Raw genomic sequence first — 24,185 nt, 5'->3', positions numbered from 1 at the left:
TAAATTCTCTCTAGTTTGAATATATCTTGATTTCAAAATCAAATCAAATCTCTTAGTTTGAATTTTATTCGAATTCAAGTTAAACAAATTCGAATCAAACCTACTTAAACCTAGGCGGCTTTTGAACTTGAGTCTGCATGGTTTTTGGGTCTAGCCCTACCTTGGGTTATATAAATATCTAAAAGACCCCTTGTTTAAGGACTTCTAGACTCAAACCAAATCTCTTGGTATATTTTGATTTGGACCTAATTCATATGCCCCAGCCCAAATCAAAATCTTACCCAAACCCAAATCAAAAGCTTACCCAAGCTCAAATCCGAAACTGAAAACGGAAACTGAGAGAATAATTGTGTAAGAACTAGGGTTTTTCAAGTCCTCATAATAACAGCACTTGCCTTCACATATCGAATTTACAACTCAGTCACAGTCATGACGTCCGGGGAATTTGAGATAGGTGCCGTGCCTTTTAACGCCGACGGTTGGGGACCGCTAGAATCCAGCACCACCGCCACCTCAACTCTCCCTCTTCACGTGCCGTTCGCTCCTTTCTCTCGCTCTGAGAAACTAGGTCGGATCGCAGATTGGACTCGAAACGTCTTCGTTAATCAATCTAACCGGCCAAATACAGGCAACAAGAACCCGGCTGACACTGTTTTCGATTTTTCTGCTGACGACTCGTTTCCCCTGTCTGCAAATCTTGATGAGGATTCCTCCTTCCGTCTCGTAGATGGAAAGCCCCCGCCCCGGCCCAAGTTCGGCCCGAAGTGGCGGTTCAACCAGCACAACCGACCTCAGCTCCCGCAACGCCGAGATGAGGAAGTCGAGGCTCGTAAACGCGAGGCAGAGAAGGAGCGGGCCCGCCGAGATAGGCACTACAATCACAATCGCTCGAATATTAACCAGCCGCGTCGCGAAGCCGCAATTTTCAAGTCGTCGGTTGATATTCAGCCCGAGTGGAACATGCTTGATCAAATTCCGTTTTCGACTTTCTCCAAATTGTCGTTTAGTGTGCCGGAGCCTGAAGATTTGTTGCTTTGTGGATCTCTGGAGTACTACGACAGGTCGTATGATCGGGTGACGCCAAAGAATGAGCGCAGACTCGAAAGATTCAAGTATAGGAATTTCTTCAAGGTGACTACAACTGATGATCCAGTGATTAGGAGACTGGCGAATGAAGATAAAGCTACTGTTTTTGCCACTGATGCGATTTTGGCCACGCTTATGTGCGCAGCGAGGTCAGTTTATTCGTGGGATATTGTAGTTCAACGAGTTGGCAATAAATTATTTTTTGATAAAAGAGATGGGTCACAGTTAGATTTATTATCTGTGCATGAGACTTCTCAAGAACCGTTACCTGAAGCTAAAGATGATATTAACTCGGCCCATTCTTTGGGTGTTGAGGCTGCTTATATAAATCAGAACTTCTCGCAGCAAGTTTTGGTGAGAGATGGGAATAAGTTGACCTTTGATGAGCCGAATCCATTTGCTAATGAAGGAGAGGAGGTGGCTTCAGTGGCTTATCGGTATAGGAGGTGGAAGCTTGATGATGATATGTATATTGTTGCAAGGTGTGAGGTACAGAGTGTTGTGGATGTTAACAATCAGAGGTCATTTTTGACATTGAATGCACTTAATGAGTTTGATTCGAAATACTCTGGTGTTGATTGGAGGCAGAAGTTAGAGACTCAGAGGGGTGCTGTTTTAGCCACTGAGTTGAAGAACAATGCAAATAAGCTGGCAAAGTGGACAGCACAAGCGTTGTTGGCAAGTGCTGATTTGATGAAATTGGGATATGTTTCAAGGGTTCACCCACGTGATCATTTTAACCATGTGATATTGGCTGTTATGGGGTATAAGCCCCGGGATTTTGCAACCCAGATTAATTTGAGTACCACAAATATGTGGGGCATTGTGAAGAGTATTGTGGATTTGTGCATGAAGTTGAACGAGGGAAAGTATGTGCTCATTAAGGATCCGTCTAAGCCACAAGTGAGGATCTATGACGTTCCACCAGATGCATTTGAGAATGATTATGTGGAAGAACCCTTGCCTGAGGAGGAGCAGGTGCAGCCACCTGTGGAGAATGTCGAGGGAGTTGAAGCAACTAACGATTTGGAGGATAAAGTGATTGACTCCCAAGCTTAGCAGTAAGATTTTGTTCTTATTCCTGTTTATTTTGCTTTAATAATTGTTGTTCAATGAGTTATACCTTTTATGTTTCATAGCTGTCTAATTTCTGTCCTGAAGTTGTAGCTGTCGAAATATTTAATTAATACTTAAGGTTTATGCTTGCTAATTCTTTCTGAATTCTAATTTTAATGTGCTAAATTGTAAGCTCAAATTTCTTTAATGAATTGATAGGTTCCAGTTCTGTTGCCAAATTTGGCTTTAGCATTTTATGTTACGTCCTTTCTGTGTTTTTGTTGTGCAATAGATTCATCCAATAGATTCATCTGAATTAAGTGCCTAGGTGCCAAGGAGAGTTGAAGTAGTGCTATTTGTTTTCCTTCATTCTAGGGCTATCTACTTAGTTGAATTTGTGTCATTTTTTCCTGATTATTCATCTCAAAGAAATTCGTTCTTTGTTTACTTGAGTTGAAATTGCTATTTGTCCACCTAGATACAATCTTTCACTTGCTAATTTTAGAAGGTGATTCTACAAGCATGATTTTGTGTCCTGATTATGATGTAATATAGAAGTAGACAACTTCGTCAGAAATCTGGATCTAGCATCAACAAGATAATTGTTATCTTAGCTGATTATGATAACTTGCAAATTAGGCTGTTGGTTTGTTTTCATCATTCAAGTACAATGTCATGCTGTTTCAGAAAATTCTTTGATTTTCTTACTTCTGGCAAGCGTTTTCTGTTATGGAGACTTACTGTTTCTTGATTCCTCTATTTGGCCCTCCAGTCTATTTAATATCTCTTGCAATTTCTTCTAACTAGTTCATAGTAATAATATAAGTCTTGATCTGGCACGAACAAGATAATTATTAGCATAGCTGATTATGATTACTTGCAAATCATTTGTTTCTATCACTGAAGTATAACATCACAAATTTGGATAGAAAAATTAATTTCATATTTCAAATGTAAAATCTAGAGGAAGGGAGGAGATGGTATCTATCCTGAAAGCCCTTAATTTTAGCATCAAATAAATATGCTAGTCTTTTGAAGGAATTGTGGATTTCCATTCTTCTATGATGTGATGTGTCATATGCAGCTAATGAGAGAACTCCTTGCAGTAGATTTTGTGATTAACGTTATATATCTGATTGTTTGCTTGGTCTGGAAGTGATGAATGGGTGGTATACTCAGTGAGTGTTGTGTATTTTAGTTACATATATAGGTCGCTTACGTAGTGTTGTTTATTTTAGTTACATGTATGGGTCAATTACACAGTGTTGTGTTTTTTATTTACATGTATAGCTCACTCTCACTCTTCTTGTTCTTTTTCATATTCCATTTCTGGCTTTATAAATTCCGAGAGTTTAAAATTGCCTAATTCTTGATTCTTTGAACTTGTCAGGGTATTTCATCATATGACATATTTATTTGCGTAATCTCTTCTGCTTGTTGAATGCTAGTTATTGTTTGAAAGAATTTTTTGAACAAGTTACACACCTTCAATTGTGTAAATGGTAGAGCATGCATATGTTGGTTTATATATTGGCATTTATTCCAAAAATTTTTATATTCATTTGTTGCTCAAATTAGAGGTAAATTTTTTTTTTTTTTGAAATTAAGAGAGCCGCTGGTGACTGGTGTTTGCAGGGTTGTGACACGTCCAGGCTTCTAAGCTCCAAGCATGGCTTGCTTCCATTTTGATGTTCTTAGTTTGCAGATGGATTTGGGTAGTTGAGCAGGATATTTTGTTCAAGAGTATATTATCTTTTTGGCATTGTAATGCTAGAATATATGAATGAGGGATAAATGAACCTGTTAGTTGTACTTGCTGTCTTGGGGTTTCTGTTGAAGTGCATAGCTGAGCTAGCCACCAATACATGGATTTTTCTCAACAGATAAATTTCATTGGGCGTGGAACTTTAATGTGTCCAAATCGGTTTGGTTTTGGGTAGAATGAAATAACTCTGAATGTTAATTCTACAATTTATGAACCATTTCAGTCCAGTCAAACTTAACTGAATGGAAATTCGACGATTTGATTTGTCTGGTCTGTTTAGCTACCATTTTTTACCAGAACAATAATTTTCAAGTTTAAACTTCACTTCTTTTAAAACGATATTAGGTAAAAATACAAATAAAAAAATTTATATCCTCGTTAGCTCAGTAATATTACCAGAGTAATTTTTGATAAACCCTAAACAAAAGCTTCCCGTTTGCCAGCCTTGACTCTTCACATGACACCTAACGTATGAACCAGGGCTTTATGCGCATACATATCAATGATGAAATGATTTGAAACCATCAGTTAGCATTCTTTGCCCATCGTCATAGCATTTGTCTTTAGCAGGCCATCATTTGCAGCTAGGATTATCGCAGGAGCTTTCCCCCTGCAACCACAAATAAAACTCTCGGACCCAAAAATGCTACGCCCAATTGATCTCGTCGATACCAAAACGGAAAGCCGACATTTACGAACAAAAATGTAAAATGAATAGTTTATATATATATATATATATATATATATATATATATATATATATAACTAATACACTCTTGCATGATCCAAAGTTCATGAAGAAGATTATTATAAGTAGATTATTGGATTTATTTTTATCTAATTGTTTACGAAAATCCACCTCGATGCTCCATTTTCATCGATCTTGCAAGCTTCCCAACAATAAATCAAATATATTCGTTATTTTAATTTCACTGATAGAGCTGATTAATTGTAAAATCTAATCTCGGTTAAATACAACAGCTGGTTGATTAAATGGCCCTTGGTTGGCAGTCACCTCCGCAATGGCCGCAGCTCATAAATTTCTCTTGCCTAGTCAATGAAGCAAGCAGCCCTCAACCCTAAGCAAGTTTAACTACTTATTCTAATGCTTCAAATAATTTGACTTTCTTCTGTCACATGGGATCATTGAATCCCGTGAGCTTATTATGTTGAATTTCAAGGCTCGATTAAATTCAGGGAAATGCTAGAATATGCTCTTCCGTTAAACTTGGGATAGTTTTCTTTAATGATAAGTAAAATGATTGAAACAGTTACTTCCATTACCTACCAATTCTTCTTTCTCGTTATTATTATTATTATTTGATAAAAAATCCTATTTAAACTGAATTATTTGATTAAAATTAAATTAATCATATTAAATATAATAAATCTTATATCTAATGATCGATCGTATAATTATTAAAATAAATAAATTAAGAGCTTAATATATGTTATAAAAAAAAAACTTAAACCCACGCTTTTATATATAAAATCTCTCCTCTTTTGATTTATATTACTTTTTTTAGATTTTCTTTATCGATACCTCTAGTCCTTATCACCCATGAAGTGCTTTTACAAATTTTCTTTTTGATTTTAGGATTTACATTTTTATTATATTATCATGCATATAAGACCGCTTTTAATTTTCTTCAAATGATAAAAATGTTTTTCATATGTACAATTTTCTAGGGACCAGGGCGACATTAAGCTACAACGGTAATGTTTTAGTTTCGAAGACTTTCATGATCCATTTCTATAATAGAAAAAGATAAATCTTTTCATGGATCTAATTTACAAACTTTAAAATATATATTTAATTTGTTTTTTAATTTTTAAAAATCAATTATGTCAAATTGATCCGTTTACCTTCTTAGCATAATCCACCATATATATATATATATATACTTTGACACAACTTATAAATTATAAGTTATTCAACCCTTTGTCACCTCAATCCATGATACAATATAGACAAAATACCTTACATTTATATATAGTACAAGTAGATAAACTTTTGGTTATTATAACTATTCCTCATTATCTTCTTAATACGTTTTTTTCATCGTTAAAAAATAAAAATTACTTTCTATTAATAATTGACGTTAAATTTTTAAGCAATATATCAAACTCTGAACTACCAAATTGTAATAAGAAAACTAATAACATAGCAATGGGCGTGTAGGTTTTTAAACAACATATCAAGCCACTTTGAAAACATCACATGTGTAACACTGCATTATTTTCAATCACATGTGACTGGCAGTGTGAACACACTACACACCGATGACCTTCCCCTGGTATCCTAAGCCACCAGAACAAATTATGGGTGAAACGAACTTCCCCTGGTAGCTTCAATCACCGGAACGTCACGGGCCACATGTGTGATTTCACATAATTAAGTAAAATTCTATCCTTATGACTTTAATAAATTTGGAAATGAAGGTCATCATCGTCATTTCCAAAGTTTCAATCTTTACTTTATGCAAAAATCATATAATCAAGGTGAAAATTAATTAACCCAGTTTCATTCTTTTCAGGTATTATAAAAGTTGGCATTTTATTGTTATTCGGACTTCACATGGTCTTAATATTTTCTCGTCAAATATAAATGACCAAAGAATTATTTCCTTAACCCAAAGAAAATAGTTGAAGCGGTAAATAAAAAGGATTACGAGGGTGAGAGTAAAAATTTAAGAGTAATGTTATACGTATTTATTTTAAATATATAAATTTATATACATTTATTAATATTATTATTTGATTAAGTGTTATTTTATTTATAATTTAAAATTAGTCAATCATATAATGACACATATAAGTGTACATATATTTATATATTCAAAATAAGTATACATAGTTTTATCGAAAATATAAATCCTATGATGATATTTCAAGATTAATTTATTTACTTATTTGTAATGATTGATGAACCAATTACGAAACCTAAATTTTTTTTTTTTACGACAAACCCTATTTTAATTAGATTATCTTTTAAGATTGCACTAATCATATTGAATAAAAAAATTTTAAATTTAGTATTAATTCTATAATTATTAATTAAATAAATTAAAAATCTAATTTTGATATAAGACAAACAAGCCCTAAATTCAAATTCCTTTTCTCAGGGATTTTATTTTCTTTATCATTTCAACTATTTTTTGAGGCCATTAAATCCAAAATTTCACCTACTTCACCTGCTTGGTTAAAATTTAAATCCGAGATTATAAGAATAACAGTAAAAATTTAAATCTCTTATCGAGGTATTTCAAAATTAGTTTTTTTACTTATTTACCATGATTGACTAACTAATTATGAAATTTCAGATTTTTTATTTTTTATAAGAAATTTCATTTGAATTATTTGATAAAATTAAATTAATTATATCAAATAAATAAACCCTAAATTCATTAATTGAATCCCACATTAAAACTCTCTCTTCATTAAGAATTTCAAATTTTTTTATCATTCTATCTATCATTTGGAGACCATTAAATCCAGACCTTCACCTATTTCACCTGCATGGTTAAGGACAAAATAGTGGGTTAGTATTAGGAGTTCATGATTCTTTATTAATATTTCTAGCCCATAAAGCGGCTGCAATTCTGTCTTCTTCCTGACATTTCTTTTGTTTGATGTCTTTTCTATGCTTTGCTAGAGATAAGATGAACCCAGCTACCCACCCCAATGCCACCTATGATTGAGTCAAAGGTGGTGTTTGTATTTTAATATTTTCTTATGAGCTGGGGACAGGGCTTCAACGGTGAAGTTCTCTTGGCTCCATGCTGACTATGCACTTAATTTATTTGTTTACCCATACCATACCCTCCTCAAACGTCTACAAGAATACGTTTTTGAATGGAAGTAGAGAGGGGAGGATTCAGAGATCGAAAGGCTCCTTGGAAACTTCTACTTTGCCTTGCAAATTGTGCAGAATTTCAGAGCCTACTCCGACCTCTGCACGTGAACCTCTGAGCCACTTGTCGACTCCATTACATGGAAAAATGTCGCATTGATTCCGATGGTTTTGAAGACACCCATTGTTGCTTTTTCCTATTTTTTGAATTCAAATGATTAATTTATCAGCTCTAACGGAAATATTTGAGTAATTAAAAAAAATTATATATATATATAAAATATATAAATTCAATCTTTTTTTTACTGATACGTTAATATCAAACTTTTAATTTGTCTGATATTTTAAAAAACTTAAAAAATGATTATAAAATATATAGATTAAGAATAAAAATAAATTGACTAATAAGACAATATCAAGACTAATCATTTGTTTAAAGTATACAAAAGTCTCTTGGCTGGAACTACAAATGAGTCAAATCGTTCACAATTTGACTTGTTTATACTCAGAATTTGTTTAGTTAAATTGAACACTCGAGTTTAACGAGTTGAGCTTGATTTCAAATTGCTTAAAGTTAACTCCTAAGATAAGCTTGAGTTAGATGTTGGCTATCTCAGTTAACTCGCGAACTCAATCCTCAATTTGAATAAAATAACAATAAATTTCTAAAATTTTTAAAATTTTCACTTATACTTTTAAAATCTTAATTTTCAATTTTAAATATAGAATTAATTGATAAATATATGAATTATAAGGTTAAATTTTATTTATTTATTTTTTCAATTAATTGTTTTAGTTAATTATTTATTTCTTTTAAGCTTGAGTCAATATCTTACGGTTCAACAAGCTTGAACTTTGTATATATATAACTAAGTCAAGTTTAAACTAAATACTATTTAAAATAATATTTTATTATTTTTAAATATTAAATTTGTGTTTAGTTGAAAACTTTTTTTTTAATCTAATTGAAGTTGGAAGAAAATTTTATATTTTATAATTGACTCCAAAATTACAAAAGTCATGAGTTTTGATTTTAATATACAAACAGTAAATTTCAAACCGATACCCGTTGGGGTAGGGGCATACATTTTCAAACATGTTTGAACTATTTTAATAATTGTCTTAAAATAAGTAAAAATTAAAAAAAAAATTAATAAAGATTCCATTTATATATAAACCTAATCAAAAGAAAACGTTGCATTGTTCCTCATTTTGCATGCAATTTCTCTCTCTTATTTCAAAATGATACCCCACCTATTATGAAAACCCCATGTTTTGTCATCAAAAACCGCAGAGAATCACGGGTTAAACCCCTATAAATCTCCTCGTTTCTTCTACGTTTCATCATCTCTCTCCATTGCTCTCTCTTCCTCTGCCATCTGTAAGAAATTATGGCTAAAGCTTTTCTCTTCCATCTCTCTCTGCTCTTACTCAGCTCCTACACTGTTTTTGCTGATGAGGGTGAGAGTGTCGTAGCTCAGCCACCTAACCATCACGGAGGCTACGCAATTGCACCAAGCCCCCACCACCATGGCCGCCAACACCACAAACATGCTCACCCGCCTGCCATTACACCTGCTCACTCTCCCTCTCACCCACCTGCTACCGCACCGGCTCACCCTCCCTCCCATCACCACCATCACGCTCATCCCCCAAGCCATGCGCCCGTTCACCCTCCAACCCCTCATCCCCCTAGCCATGTCCCCGTTCACCCTCCAACCCCTGTTCATCCTCACCCTTTGCCAAGGTCTTTTGTCGCTGTTCAAGGCGTTGTTTATTGCAAGTCTTGCAAATATAAGGGATCTGACACTCTCACCGGAGCTTCACCCATTCTAGGTAAGTTTAAACTTTAAAGTTCAAAACTTTTCTTACTTCATAGCTGAATGACACTCTTGAAATCCGTATTCCTTTTAGATTTTACCTTTGTTTGAAGTTTGAACACAATGTTTACCGTGATAACATGTATTTATGTTTTGTTTAGCATGCATACATATGTTTGCATACACATTTCATGGATGTATGATTGTACATAGATGTCAGAGATGGGTTTTCTCTTTCCTTCTCTTAGTTCTAGGTGCATGGAACCACGAAAAAGGCATTTGCTGGCTTTCCTTTTTTCATGGTGTTTCTTTTAGGCGCATATGCATTGTCCTTTTCTTTATTTCAATTTTCAAACCACAAGCGAAGAAAATTAAAAAGGAAAAAAAAAGTAAACAGTAAAAGATACTGACACAGCAATTAAAATAATGGCAATTATCCATATTTTCTTGCAGGTGCTACTGTAAAGCTGCAGTGCAACAACACGAAGTACCCACAAGAGGGCGAGGCTAAAACCGACAAGAACGGCTACTTTTTCCTCCAAGGACCAAAGACAGTCACCAATTACGGAGCCCATAAATGCAAAGTCTCACTAGTCTCATCGCCAATGCCGTCATGCCAGAAGCCATCTCTGCTCCATGGTGGAGCCACCGGTGCCGTGTTAAGGCCGGAAAAACCGTTTACGGCCAACAAGCTTCCGTTTTTCCTTTACTCAGTTGGGCCATTTGCTTTTGAACCCAAATGCTATTAAATTGTTGTTAACTAATAGTGTGTTCTCCATTAGCCGTTGTCATTTAAAACTCCAGATCTGTTTTTCGACATTTGCCCATATTGAAGGATTTAAGTTAATGATGTAATGGAGCTTGCTTTACAATAAATTATGTATTGTCGGTATATTTTATAAATAAACTGACTTTGTTTTTTCATTTTTTGTTTTAACTATAACAATTGGGCAATGTTTTTTATAATTAAACTCTCTTATTTAATAAATATAATATAAATTTTGATATTAATCAATGGGTTTAACAATTTAATTTGTTTCGAGATACAAATTGGTTTCATGTATTTTTATATTTATAAATTATTATATAATTAATTATTATTTTATATTTAATTTAAAATTATTTAATTATTTAATAATATATATTTATTTGTATTTTTTAAAAAATATACCATTATCCTATTTCCTCTCGAAGACGACACTGTGAATATAAATATAGCAACTTGAGCAACCAAACGAAGCAGAGTAAAGGGTAAATCTTTTGATACGAAGAGCGGTCTCCCTCATGGCGGACATTGAAATTTCTAAAATTAAAACATGTCACATATTGGAATCGTGTCTACTTTTTGGCTAATGATTTACATTTTTTATCTTATTAAATCAATTTTCCACTCACATAATTAATGCTTAAATTACATTTTTCACCCGAATAAACCATTATTTTTATCCACAATTTAACTACATTAATGGAAATAATGGTGGCAAAAAAATAAATTATTATATCAATTTTAATTATTTTATTCTTTATTATTATTATTTTTTAATAATTCTCATTGGGTTTGAGTTTGGGTTGCTAGTGTTCCTAATGGCTTTCACATGTGGTGATTTCGTTGAGTTTCGGTTTAGATGAGTGACGGTTACGATAATTAGAGTTTATAAACTTGAATTATATGGTTTCAAACTTGTAAAAATGTTAAATTGTTATGTTTGATATTTCTGATGGTTTTTAGTTTGACTTTAGATGAATAACAAAATTTTCAAAGATTTGATTTGGGTAGTTCGGATTTGAACTTTGAATAAATGACTGGTATTATAGCGTTAGTTAGTAAATATGTGTATAATTTGTGTATTATTTATATTTTCATATTATTTATGTACTAAATACGTTTAAAAGAATTTTTGAATCCAAAATATATTAAATACGTATTTTACACTCTTCTCATATTAAACATGAATTATATGTCGTATTTTATGTTTACTGTATTTTTGTCATATTTTTGAATTTTTGGGTTAACTTAAAGTATAAAATTGTCTTTTTTATTTTCAATTATTTATGAAAATGTCACTTTCATTTAAAAAGAGCCCAACAATATTTCTTTCTTAATTCTCATATTTAATTTTGTGTTTTTCTCTCTTATGGCTTATACAAAGACTCACTTTGATCTGAAGTTTTAAATCTAAGTTGATTAATTTGTTTATTTTTCTCAACTGATTGATACGTTACTTATTGTACAAAAAATTTTGATTATATATTTTGTTATATTAAGTTTAATAGTTAATTAAATACTTTACATTTGAGTTATTATATTAATTTTCAATAGGAAATTTATGAAAAGTACTAAAATTATTATGATATTATCATATTTTTATAAATATATTATTGACGATATGTCATATTATACTCATATATACACATTTTATATTTTACTCGTTTGCAAATTTGAGGGGCTTTTTGTTACAAATGTGTTTTTCATTATTTGTCGTATTATATTAGTATAATTCATGTACCATTTTTTTCTATTTTCGTATTTACTAACTAAGATCACAGCCAACTTTTTTAAATCTAAATTATAATAAATGAAATGTAAGTTTTTAAATTTATAAAATAGCTAAAATGATATATTTAAAATATTAATTGAGGTCAGTTTCTTAAAAAAAATTAATTTAACTTTTTAAATTTTTTAATAATAAAATTATTATGACATAAAAATGTGAGTTAATTTTCAGTGACAACGTTATCAGTATTTTATAATATTATATAATATATATGAAAAAATGATATATATTATGAAATATATTATAATTAATATGATATAATTGACGTATCATACGATATAATATTATCAATATGGATCAGTATATTTTTTACAAAAAATAATGATATAATAAAAACACATATAAAAAATTTTAAATTTTTAAAAGTGTATATGATATTTTTTATAATAACGAGATATATATTATTTTTAAAATTATTTTATTTTTTAAAAATTATATAATATTTAAAATATAAATATAATATATGATTCAACAAGCCTGTTAAAAGTTAACCTTGGTGGGACAATTAATATCATAATGTCTTTGGCGCGTATTTGGGTCAAGGAAGGAAGATACAGACGTTAAAGATTGTGGGGCTTAATAATTAGATTGAGTTGAAATGATGGCTCCGCCACAAAATGATGGCACGGACATCCCAATGGATACTCCTCACTATGCTTTGTCGCGACAACATCATCTCATTGTACGAACTTTGAGTCACACTCGGGTCATTTATGTGCAAGGGTAAGTTCATGTTAATAATTAGATAAAGGATTTAATCCACTTAAAGATTTTTCTTTTAATCTTCAAAAATTTATATACTCACTAAAAAGTTAATCAAATTAATAAAATTTATTAATTTTAAAATTTTATATATTTATATTTTTTCAAAGATATTTTTTTTATGATGATTTATTTCTCCGATGATCTCCAACCGTTATTTATTCTTATCAAATGTATCTCTCTTTTTAATATTGTCAACAAACGGTCTTTCTAATGTTATTGATGAAGAAATCATCAAACAACGATGACAAAAACTCTTTATCCACAAAAAATTTTTATCGTCGATGAAGACCTTGTCATTGTCTAAAGACAAAGAAGGTTTGTCTTTATTAGAAACAAAAACAAATCGTCTTAATTCTCTAATGATTTTTTCATCAATGGCATCGAGAAGACTCTCTATTGATAACATTGAAAGGAGAGACATGTCAAAAAAGAAGATACGTTGTTTGGAGATCACTAAAGGAGTCAACCATCACTGAAAAAAAAGGACACCCTAAAGGGGAAATATTACTTTTTAAAACTTTGATTGTAACATAGCTTATTTTCCTTATTGCGATGAAGGAGATCTAATGCTCGAGTTATTGATTGAAGTTGCACTTGCCCTTTCCGTTGCCCCAGCTAGAACCTCTAATTCTCCTGGTTTGGAGACAATTACAGAAGAGGAAAGTGAAGAATTGAAGGCTTGTAGAACAGGGGGGGTATTGCTTTTGTATCTGTCTGCTATTTCCTCTCTTGGTATACGCTGGCCACTTAAATTTCTTGATGTAGGTAATTTTGTGTTTTATGTGCCCATTGCTATCAAGCTTATGAATTATATCATTGTAGGAATTTTTTTTAGGCCAAAGGATTATTTCCCACCCAAGGTATTTCACCCTTCAATTTCTAAAAACCCAAAGACCTATTTATAACCAAATCTCTGTTAAAAATCTCAGTTAGGGTTAAAGATAAAATCGTTATTTATTAAAAAATTAAAGTTTTATTATATTTTTCTTTTCCATATTTAAAAACTTATATTTTTCTTTCAAGCCAAAGTTTGAAAAATGACAAAAACTCCCTTAGGGTTTGTTCTTTTTCTTCTGGCGTCGATTTCTTCTTTCCCGGTCATTGGTCGTCCTCCCTTTCCCTTTATCTCTCCTCCGATCTCTCTCCCTTGCCTTTTTGACTGTCTTCAACCGGAGACAAAGACGAAATCATTTGACAAAGACGAACAGTCTTTGTTTGAGGCCCTAGGGAACAAGTCTTTTGGACCTTTTTTTTTTTATTTTATTTTGTTAACCTGGGAACTCTTGCAGTTAACCTTGGTGAACCCTTCATTGTCTTTTGTTAATATAATTTTTACTTAAAAAAAAAAAAAGAAAAAGTTTCTGAGGTGAATGTTCAATTCTTATTGTTCAATCAGAGAAAGAAGGTAATGAAATTGAGATGGGTCCATATGTGATGCTAGGCATAATTAAGGTGATTCAATAATGGAGGAAAGAGCAGAGAATTGACTGAAACTGAATGATGAATGATGATGGAGTTGCACAAGAAAGAATAACATTTTTGTTTTCTATAACCAATGTTACTCAAAATCATTCATCCCTTTCCACTTTTCTGAGAGTCGTGTAAATGTCTTTTATGGGTCCTATTTTAAATTAAACAAAAGAAAAGAGCAATATTAACGAAAATGATATAATATAAAGTTAATCTTCTATTATTTAACTTAATTATAGATTGATTGAACGCAATAATTTAGAGCAAGTTCAAGAAGTTTGAATTTAGACTGAAGCCATGGGAAAAACCAATCCAATCCATAATTGGGCCATAGAATGCTTCATTGGGCCTGAACAGTGACACAAGCCCATTTATATTATTTATTTTTTATTGCATTACTTAGTTATGATTTTTAGTTTATATATATATATTTTTTGACTAAACTAGTACTAATTTGGTAAATTTGGTTTTTTTATTTATTTTTAAAAATATTGGTGATATTAAATTGAATAGAAATCAAAATAAAAAATATAAAAAAACTTTAATTTATTTATTATTTTGTTTTAAAAATACGTATTATATAATCTGATATAATATATATTATAAAAATTGAAATTTTGAATACGTAATTCAACTAACTACGTGATCTCTCCGCAATTAATGGAACAAATTCACCATTAAGCCACTCACTAGCTAATCTCTTTGTCTTCTTTAATTAAGATTACTCTATTTAATAAGATTCACTTCAATGCTTTTATTTGACATTTAGTCAACCATTTAATTAAAACACATAATTGATCAATTAATTGCAAATTTAGTTATAATACTTGTTTATTATGTCTATCATTTAATGATATATTTTTGGGAGAGTTGGTATGGATTTATACAAATATATGGGTGAAAGTTAATTGAGAAAGTAATACTTTAGAGCATTACAGTTTCCAAAAGGTCCACAAACTGGTCAACATTAAATGGAGCCGAACACGGGGAGGCTTGGCTCAATTAGAGCCCGATGCGGGACATAAGAATACTGAGAAAGGATAGGATCTGACCGAGATGTACTTAAAATAGTTACAAGACAAAAGACACTTGAAATAATCAAAGGGGGTCATGGATTGGGCCTACCAGGGATTATTTTATTTTATTTTATTTTGTTACGAAGAGAAATAAATAAACAAACAAATAAATAAATAAATATGGACCAGGGAAGGAAGAAAGGAAGGATCATATATGTAAAATAGCATAAGGTAATATTTTAATTTAATTTATAAAGTGATTTGATGCTGTAACATAAAGAGAAAAAGAGAGGGCATTTAGTATAATATTATAAGTAGGTTGCCGTAGTCAGAGAGACTCAATGGGCCCCCCCCCCCCCCCCCCTCCCTCTCTGCACCGCAAGTCAATGGCAAAATTTGAAACTTTTTCTGACGATTTCCTTTATTTCTCTCTCATACTCACACAAATGGCCCTACCTTTTTTTGTCTGAAATTCCATGCACCTCCAATGGCGTGTTACCAGTTGGACTTTCACTCTACTCTCCACCATTCTCATTCTCCACGCGCCTCTTCACTTTTGCCACAAAGGAGTAAAGTGTTACGGATAATATCAAGTTTAATTATCCCTTAATTTAAATTTATAGGATAAAAATTAAAGGTAATTTAAATTAAATTTAAATAAAAATAATTTAATTTAAATTTATATTTTGAATTTATAATTTATTAACAAAACAAGATTATTTTATTTTTATCTAATAATAAGTAAAATAATATTGTTTCAATAATTTATTTATATAATTTAAATTAATTATAAATCAAATTTGAATTAAATTAAATTATTTATACTATTTATAAGTTAGATTAAATTGAATTCTTTTTATCTTAAATTTAAATTGATTTTCCAATAAATCAAACTCTTTCATTCAAACTTAGTTTAATATGAATTAAATGAATTTAAATTAAATTAACTTTTAAATCCGAACCAGCATTTAGAAAAGAGTAAAGTGAGGGAAAGGCGGTGTTCAACACCTGCAAGTGAGTGCGTGGGGACATGATACGCAACCCAGCCCAAAACCCCCCACCAAAACATTTCTTACCAAACCGAAAGAAAGTCTTCAGTTTCCATCCTAATCTCATCAATTCACTCAAAGTCTTCTCTTCTTCCTCATCGCCACTTCTGTTTTCTCTCTTCCTTTCTCATACGGAACCAGGACCAGCCATGGAAGCCTCACCAAAGCACCATCAACAAGACAACGGCCTAAACCCGTCTCTCCTTCCTTCACCCAAAAGCTACAGCCCGAACAGCAGCACCAGCAGTAGCCCGCCCACCCCCAAACCCATAACCAGATCCGACTCTGCCAACCCCTACCCCACCACTTTTGTTCAAGCTGACACTTCTTCCTTCAAACAAGTCGTTCAAATGCTAACCGGATCCTCCGAAACCGCTAAGCTTGCTTCTAAACCCGCTTCTCAACCCGATTCCAATTCTACCAAAACCCATAGCATCCCTCCCATCAAATCCATACCCAAAAAACAACCATCCGGCTTCAAGCTTTATGAACGTAGAAATTCTCCAAAGAACCTTAAGATCAACCCTCTTAACCCCAACCCATTTCTCACCTCCGGGTTTTCTCCTCGTAAATCCGAGATTCTGTCTCCTAGTATTCTTGATTTTCCTTCTCTAGTGCTTAGTCCGGTGACCCCGTTGATACCCGATCCCTTTGACCGATCCGGAGCCGTTAATTATATCAATAAGAGTGGTTTACACACAGACAGTAGTAAGATAGATAGAGAAGCTGAAGAGAAAGCTATTAAAGAAAAGGGGTTTTATTTGCACCCGTCACCGAGTACAACGCCGCGAGATGCTGAGCCGAGGCTGTTGCCACTTTTTCCAGTGACTTCACCTAGGGTTTCAGGTTCTGCAGCTTCTAATTCTTGAATTATTCTGAGTTTTTTTTCTTAATTTTTTCGGTGTAAGATTTTTATGTATTGTTGGTAATGAGGGGAGAAAAAATAAATTTGTAATGTTGAATATTTGCGGAGAATGAGAAAATCAAGTCTTGCTCTAATTGTAAAATTTTAACCTGTATCGCTCTGTCTTCCTCTCTTTGTCGAATGTTTGTACGATGATGAGCTTTATTGAACTAGAGGGTCTCAAAATAATTAAGAGGTAACATTTAGAATCCATAGAGTAGAATTTTTTTCCTTCCCATTTCTGGTCGAATTGAAAAGGGTATCAGATGGTTCTTATTTATTTCTTGTTAAATTGATCTGTTACAGATGGAAAGTTTTTTATTTTGGGAAAATTGTAAAGTTGCAGAAGCAATAACTTTAACTTCAGTGAATTGGGTTTTTTTAATTGCAATGAATGCAGAGATGAATGATTGTGATCCAACAATATTCAGTTCCATTACTTCAAGAAATTAATAAACATTGTAAGAAGTGCAGGTGCAGAGCAGAGGGGGAGAGAGAGGGAAATGGGAAAAGTGTTGTTTGTACGAAGTGGCCAAAAAATAAAAAATAAAAAATAAAAAATAAAAGCAGCTAGCTTTGGCAAGCTGTCAATGATAGTGTAGATAAATGGGCAAGGAATCTTGACTCTTTTGTTTTGTTTTTGCTTTGTGATTTAAAAAGATGCCAAATTGGAGGAGTCGTTCAATGAATATATGTGCATCTTTTTTTTTTTTTTCACTTTATATCATCATTGGCTGGGTGCACACCTTCCTCATCTGGGACGCTGGTTAGATCTACTATTGTCTATCAAAGGTGATGGTGGAATGGAAATTCAACAGTGGAGATTTGATGGTTGGGTCCCAGTCAATCTAGGGTTTAGGTTAGCTTAATGAAGATTTGGATTTTGATGATTGAAACGGTGGAATTGCAAGGTGGGGAGAGAAGATGGTTGAATTTGAACACAATTAATGAAGGACCCACTTGGATAATTAGGAACCGCGGAATGAAAGGGAAAGAAATGGTCCCATTCTTGGTAGCTAGTTGAATTGAGTGAGTGGACATTTAAAAAAGCAAAAACCAGTCTTTTGAATTGGTGTGCGAAGAAATAAACCAAACAAGTGGGGTGCTTTCATTACTTAACTGGGGAATTTTATTGAAAACCCTATTTGATGGGTTAAATCAAATATACTAAATACTTAAAATTTCAGATATTATATAAAAAAATTTATTAAAAAACCCCCCATTTAAATCAAATTGTTTATTTAAAATTGAATTAATCATATTGAATAAGTGAAATGTGAATAGTTTTATAATCACTATATCATGTAAATGAAAAGTTTAATTTTAATATGACATGACCAAGTCTTAAAATCAAGCTCCTTCACTTTAAGATTTCACATGCATTGTAAGTTATTTTTTAAAATTAAAAGTTTAATTTTGATTTATCATCTTAATTAGAAACCTTTTTATATAGGGAGTTCAAATTTTTTATCCCTTGAATTGAACTCTGTTTTATGCGGGTCTTTCTTTCTTTGAATCTAACACTCGAGGCTGTTAACTTTTTGACTAACTGGGGGCATGAGAAAGTGCAGGTGTGGGAGTGACAGTGAGTGGGTCTTGTGATGATGAAAGAAGAGAGAGTGAAACTGATTCAATGGGTAAAAGGCCGTAAAAACAGACTGCCCACTGGCCTCTTATGCTTTGTCTTCTTTGTTTTTGTTTTTTCTTGTGTGCGTTACACTCATTTTCCCCTTTCAAACTTCCATGTGCATTGTTCCTGTTTCCCAATCATCATCCTTGCGCTCTTCTTCTTCCTCCTTGTCAAATATTTAATTTCGGAAATCCGTCTTCTTCACGTGCACTGTCCATGTAATGACAACTACTTATCGACAATGTATGGCTAGCTAATGGCTCATAAATAGTAGTCAAAGTTTGACAATGTGAAAATGAAGGCGCCTTGAAGTTTCTAGGAAGTTAACACGAGAAAATTGGACACTAGAAATGTCTAGATAGGCATTACATGGTGGAGGGCTCTCCGTCAAAGATAAAATTCTAACCCTATATAAAATGTTACGTTTTGACTCTCAAGATAACTTAATGGGCAAAATAAGAACAATTCAAATAATAAACGAGAGAAATTTCATATACAAAAATAAAGATTTAAAATTTTATCAGTAAAGTCTCGAAAATCAGTTTGAGTCAAATACTATTTCTTTGTTAAAAAGGAAAAAGCTTACTTCCATTATTATTTATTTTTCAGAGAGATTAGATACATAATCTCCCTTCATTTTCTAACTTGATTTAACCTCATTATAGATGCTTTTCAAATTATTTTTATAATATCCTAACGGTATAGGGCTGCAAATTGAAGACATTGGTGTACCATTTCATGCAAGCAATTACTTTGGATGCCCAGTTTGATCAAGAAGCCTTCTAGGTAAAAAAGGTCAAATATCTTGTGTGTGTAATTAAGAGAATATATAAGATCCGATGGGTTTACCTGTTTGATTAATACGGACGATGTTTCTGGTTACCAAAGAAAAAAGTCGGAAAGATTTGTAAATCTTCAATAGCAAAAGGTTAATGTCTAAGATCATATTTTTTATGATAAAGTCAACGATTTAACATTTGTTTTTTCGTGTGTGTGTGTGTGTGTCTCTTTCTATATATATATTAAAATTTTAATAAAACTATGTATATAAAGTTTGGGTATCTAAAAAATGTTTTATTATGTGATTGAATAATTTTGAATTAAAAATAAAGTTATATTTAATCACAATAATAACATATTATTTGAATATTCAATTAGATACTTAAAATTGGATACAAATCATATTGCTCTTAAAGATTGTAAAGGAAGGTTGATGGCCGATCATCCTCTTTATGTTGGCAGAATTCAACAAGTTTTTATCTCTTGTTTCAATTTATTCCATGCACTAGGAATGCGTTGGTTTCAGGTTACTAATACATGTATGGATACAGTGATGGACATTGATCCATTCACTTTCTCTATCTCTCACCGTTCATTGCCCATTCAACCACTTAATTTGGGGAGAATTAACCTGAGAGGAATTAGCCTGAGCACCAGCCCTACAATTGTAATAAGGTTGACCACGTTTTTAGCATGGAGTTTGGTAAGCAAATAAGGCACAAACAGTTGCCATTGCCGTCAAGATAGATTACGTAGGTACTCTTACAAATGATGCTATTGATGATCAACAACAACTACCCACTATTCTACTAGAAGTTCCAACTAGGAGGGGTCTATAAAGACCGGCATCTTTCTACCGGGTATTCTCCTAATGAGTATGGGCTTTTGACCGATGGAGTAGAAACCTAGGATTTATAAGGAGATTGTAGAAAGAAGTGGGCTGAAGTAATGAATGACAAGACAAATTTTTTGCACGACAAGCAAACCTTTAAGTTGGTGAAGTTGCCAAAAGGTAGGAGAGATTTGAAAAAGTATTGGGTTTATGGATAAAGCAAGAATAGAGCATTTCTCTCATCCATGGTATAAATTTGATTGGTTGTTAACTTGTTAGGCTTTAATAAAAGAAGGGTAAACTTAAAAGTAATCTTTTGTGAAGATTGATTTTCCTTCATGTTGACTTGCAGGAAAAGAAAGAAAATTATGTTTGCAAAGTAGAGAAGCCTATATGGGTTCAAAGTTAGAAATAAGTTTTGAGGCAACCGTATAAGAAGTTTGATCATGTTATGGCAGGGCATGACTACAAGAACAACAAGGCTAATATACTTTTAAAAATAGTAATAATATAATCGGAGTGTATATAAAAGTTTTAAATTTTCAAAGATGTTTGTTATATTTTTCAAAATAATAATATGTCAATTTTATTTTTTTATTATTTTATTTTTAAAAATTATATCATACAATAATTGATATATAATACGTAAAATTAATTTTTTGATATACGATATAATATACTATTTGCTATACAAAATCATTATTTTTATATATTATTATTAAATTTGGAAACATTTTGCATTGAAATGGAACTTTTAGGTATGAGAAAACCCAATATCAACATTTTTTTTTTTTTCTAATTCTTTATTCTTTACCCAAGGACATGTGTTGGTAATACATATATATATAGATATAGTCATTACATTCATAATTCGTCTTGCACATTCAACCACTTATTGTTGGAACCAATCTTAGCGACGTTTAGCCCTAGCCCCATTTCTACAATTGAAGTAAGATTTACCACGAGTTCTACAAGGAGTACTGTCGGCTGATAAGGCTGAGTAACTCAGATACGTCGACCTTCCTCCGAGTTGTCGACGGCCACTCCAAGACTCCATTGAGTTTTCATCCAACATCTCCCTCGTGAAATGATCCACGCTGGCGGCTTCGTTGAAGGTGGTCAATTCGGCCACCATCAGCACCGCCGAGAGGAGGAAGATCAACAGTAGCTTAGAACTCATGATTTTTCCACAACTTCAATAGACGAAATTAATGGTGTTTTCCTCCTCTTCGTGAATATAAAGAGGTTGTTTTGCAGTGAATATAAAGAGGTGGTTCTCAAATTCTTCGCATAAAAAAAGGATTTAATTAGAAAATTTAATTTAATTTAGTGGCTGTTAATTATTTGATTTAACCTAAACTAATTATAGGTTCTCCGTTTTTTTCCTCTTACTCCTCCTCAGTTTCTGCGAATTAGTTGCCTCCGATATTTAGGGCTAAGAAAAAAAAATAAAAATAGACTTATTAAACAAAAATATTTCATTAAAAATTCACTTAATTATTATTTATGATAAAATTATCAAGTTTTTCTTTTTTTAGCTCTTCATTTGTTTGTTTTTCTATTTTCTATTAATTATTCATGAAGTCAAAGAAAAAAATATAAACAAATATATAATAGTTAAATCGTATATTGAAAACTTAATTTTTCGTATTATGTATTAAGTATTTTATTCTAATTCAAGAAATGGTTTAAGATTCAACGATTAACAGTTTAGGGTGGAAAGAGGTAGTTATTAAAGATAGAGATGATGGTCGGAAAGGCAAAAAAAAAAAAACGTAAGTTTAAAAGGAAAAAAATGATATTTTAAAAATGAAAAACTTTAAACAAATTAAGTTATTAGCTTTTAAAATTTGAGAGATAAAATTGTATATTTTTTAATATTATTATTAAAATAATAATTTTACTTTTATATTTAATTAACAATTTTAATAGAAGTTTAAGAATTAATAGGTGTTGAGATTTTTAAAATCGAAAAAGAAATGGGCTAAATCTTAAATAAGAATAAGTCTTTTGCCTTAGGAAAAAAAGGATGACCTTTAAAAAAGATAACGAATAATTAATAATGAATTTCCACTATTTTGGTTTCTCAAAAAAAAAAACACTTTACTTTAATTAAATTATTTTTTTGAATTAAATTTATTATATCAAATAAATAAAATTTTAAATATAATAATTAACACTATAATTATTATATAAAATAAATTGAGAAATTGATGTTAATACGACATTGGTAAACTTCTTTCCATTTTTAATACTTCAATATTTAAGTCATGTGATTAATTAATTTGTCCAATATTTTTCAAAACGATTGTTAATCTTTCCTTTTCTAAATGGTATTAGCTAGATTTATCTCATAAATATCAACCCAGAAGGGTCCATCTCCTCAACTAATTAACAAATATAAGTCTAAAATATATATAAATCAAAACCTAATCAATCTAAAATAATATTTAATATAATCTCCAACCCAATAATTCCCACCTAAGAAATTGACTTTTGTCTAAGTATAAATGTGAAACGGTTGCCTCCTCATTATTATCCCACTCATTATGTCAAAAATTTACTGCTTAAACTAGAGCATTTCGGGGCAAGCGTCTGAATTGGGTTTAAATGGTTCAAATCACAGACATAGACTAAAAATAGACCCATGTGTGTAGCGCAGGGACACTATTGTCAACTTTTTTGTTCTTTGTTTGTTTGTATTTATTGTCAGCCTTGACTTGGTATTGTAATTGGCTAATTTCATCGTTAAAAGGCTTAAGGATTTATTCCCACCTCAAGAATTCCCTAATATCAAGTTTTTACCTTTAAATTATAAAAATCTTAACACTTCTGATAATTTCAAAGATAAAATCATTATGTTATTTATAAAATTAAAAATAAATTAAAATTTTATCTTTTTTCTCATTAAAATCTTAAAAACTAAAAATTTATCTTTTAAATCAAATTTAAAAAAATGATATTTTCTTCTTAAGGTTTGGTAGCCTCTCTCTCTTAACACATTCTCTCTCTTCAACGATCTCTTTCCACTTAATTAGACACTCGATCAGCATCTAATAAAACTTACGAGATAAAGATCTCGTCTTGTCTTCTCAAACGTCTTCTTGTAAGAAGATAAAGAGTTTCATTTTTTCGACAAAGCTTTTTGTCTCTTAGGCTTCATTTGATGTCAATTGGATGTCCAATTGAATGGAAAAAAATCATTAGAAAGAGAAAAAACTTCGAGAGAGAGAGACTACTAACAATGACATCGAAGATAGTATCGAAGTTTAAAAATTAAACTCTAAAAAGAAAATATTATTTTTTAAAACTTAATCTATGGGAGAAATGGTTAATTTTTAAGATTTATGAAAAAAAAAAAGATAAAATTTTAAAGCATTAGAGTCATGTTAATTTTAATAGTTTATAGTTTATGGGTGGATAAATAGAATTTTCAAAGCTAATGGAAATATCATTTGACTATATTTGGGTGGGAACTAGTCCTTTGGCCTTGTCAAAATAGCATTTCAATCCCTGCATCCATTGTCTTCGTTCGGGGACCCATGAACCGTGCGTTATACGACATCCACTGTTCCCCCTGCAGCAGCGCCTCTCTCTCTCTTTT

The 24,185-nt window shown here is 31.6% G+C and overlaps 3 protein-coding genes across 3 annotated transcripts; all 3 read left to right on the top strand.

Moving 5' to 3' along the window:
- Positions 1-324: 324 nt before the first annotated feature.
- Positions 325-4,164, top strand: LOC123218487 (eukaryotic translation initiation factor 3 subunit D-like). Its single transcript, XM_044639951.1, has 2 exons — positions 325-2,147; positions 3,778-4,164. Exon 1 carries the CDS (start codon positions 430-432, stop codon positions 2,143-2,145), a length of 1,716 nt encoding a protein of 571 aa, XP_044495886.1. The 5' UTR covers positions 325-429; the 3' UTR covers positions 2,146-2,147; positions 3,778-4,164.
- A 4,931-nt stretch (positions 4,165-9,095) lies between these two features.
- LOC123218486 (non-classical arabinogalactan protein 31) lies at positions 9,096-10,504 on the top strand. Its single transcript, XM_044639950.1, has 2 exons — positions 9,096-9,596; positions 10,034-10,504. Exons 1-2 carry the CDS (start codon positions 9,152-9,154, stop codon positions 10,327-10,329), a joined length of 741 nt encoding a protein of 246 aa, XP_044495885.1. The 5' UTR covers positions 9,096-9,151; the 3' UTR covers positions 10,330-10,504.
- A 5,924-nt stretch (positions 10,505-16,428) lies between these two features.
- Positions 16,429-17,434, top strand: LOC123218485 (VQ motif-containing protein 4). The gene has a single exon (XM_044639948.1). The coding sequence runs from the start codon at positions 16,585-16,587 to the stop codon at positions 17,302-17,304; it is 720 nt and encodes a 239-aa protein (XP_044495883.1). The 5' UTR covers positions 16,429-16,584; the 3' UTR covers positions 17,305-17,434.
- Positions 17,435-24,185: the final 6,751 nt, after the last annotated feature.

Source organism: Mangifera indica, chromosome 6 (assembly GCF_011075055.1).
Source record: "Mangifera indica cultivar Alphonso chromosome 6, CATAS_Mindica_2.1, whole genome shotgun sequence".
In the NCBI taxonomy this organism is placed as follows: domain Eukaryota; kingdom Viridiplantae; phylum Streptophyta; class Magnoliopsida; order Sapindales; family Anacardiaceae; genus Mangifera; species Mangifera indica.
This window is presented reverse-complemented; position numbering and strand designations above follow the sequence as displayed.

Coding starts and splice junctions, on each gene's coding strand:
- LOC123218487 (XM_044639951.1), top strand. CDS start 430: ATGACGTCCGGGGAATTTGAGATAGGTGCCGTGCCTTTTAACGCCGAC.
- LOC123218486 (XM_044639950.1), top strand. CDS start 9,152: ATGGCTAAAGCTTTTCTCTTCCATCTCTCTCTGCTCTTACTCAGCTCC. Junction 9,597..10,033: donor CGGAGCTTCACCCATTCTAG/GTAAGTTTAAAC, acceptor ATTTTCTTGCAG/GTGCTACTGTAAAGCTGCAG.
- LOC123218485 (XM_044639948.1), top strand. CDS start 16,585: ATGGAAGCCTCACCAAAGCACCATCAACAAGACAACGGCCTAAACCCG.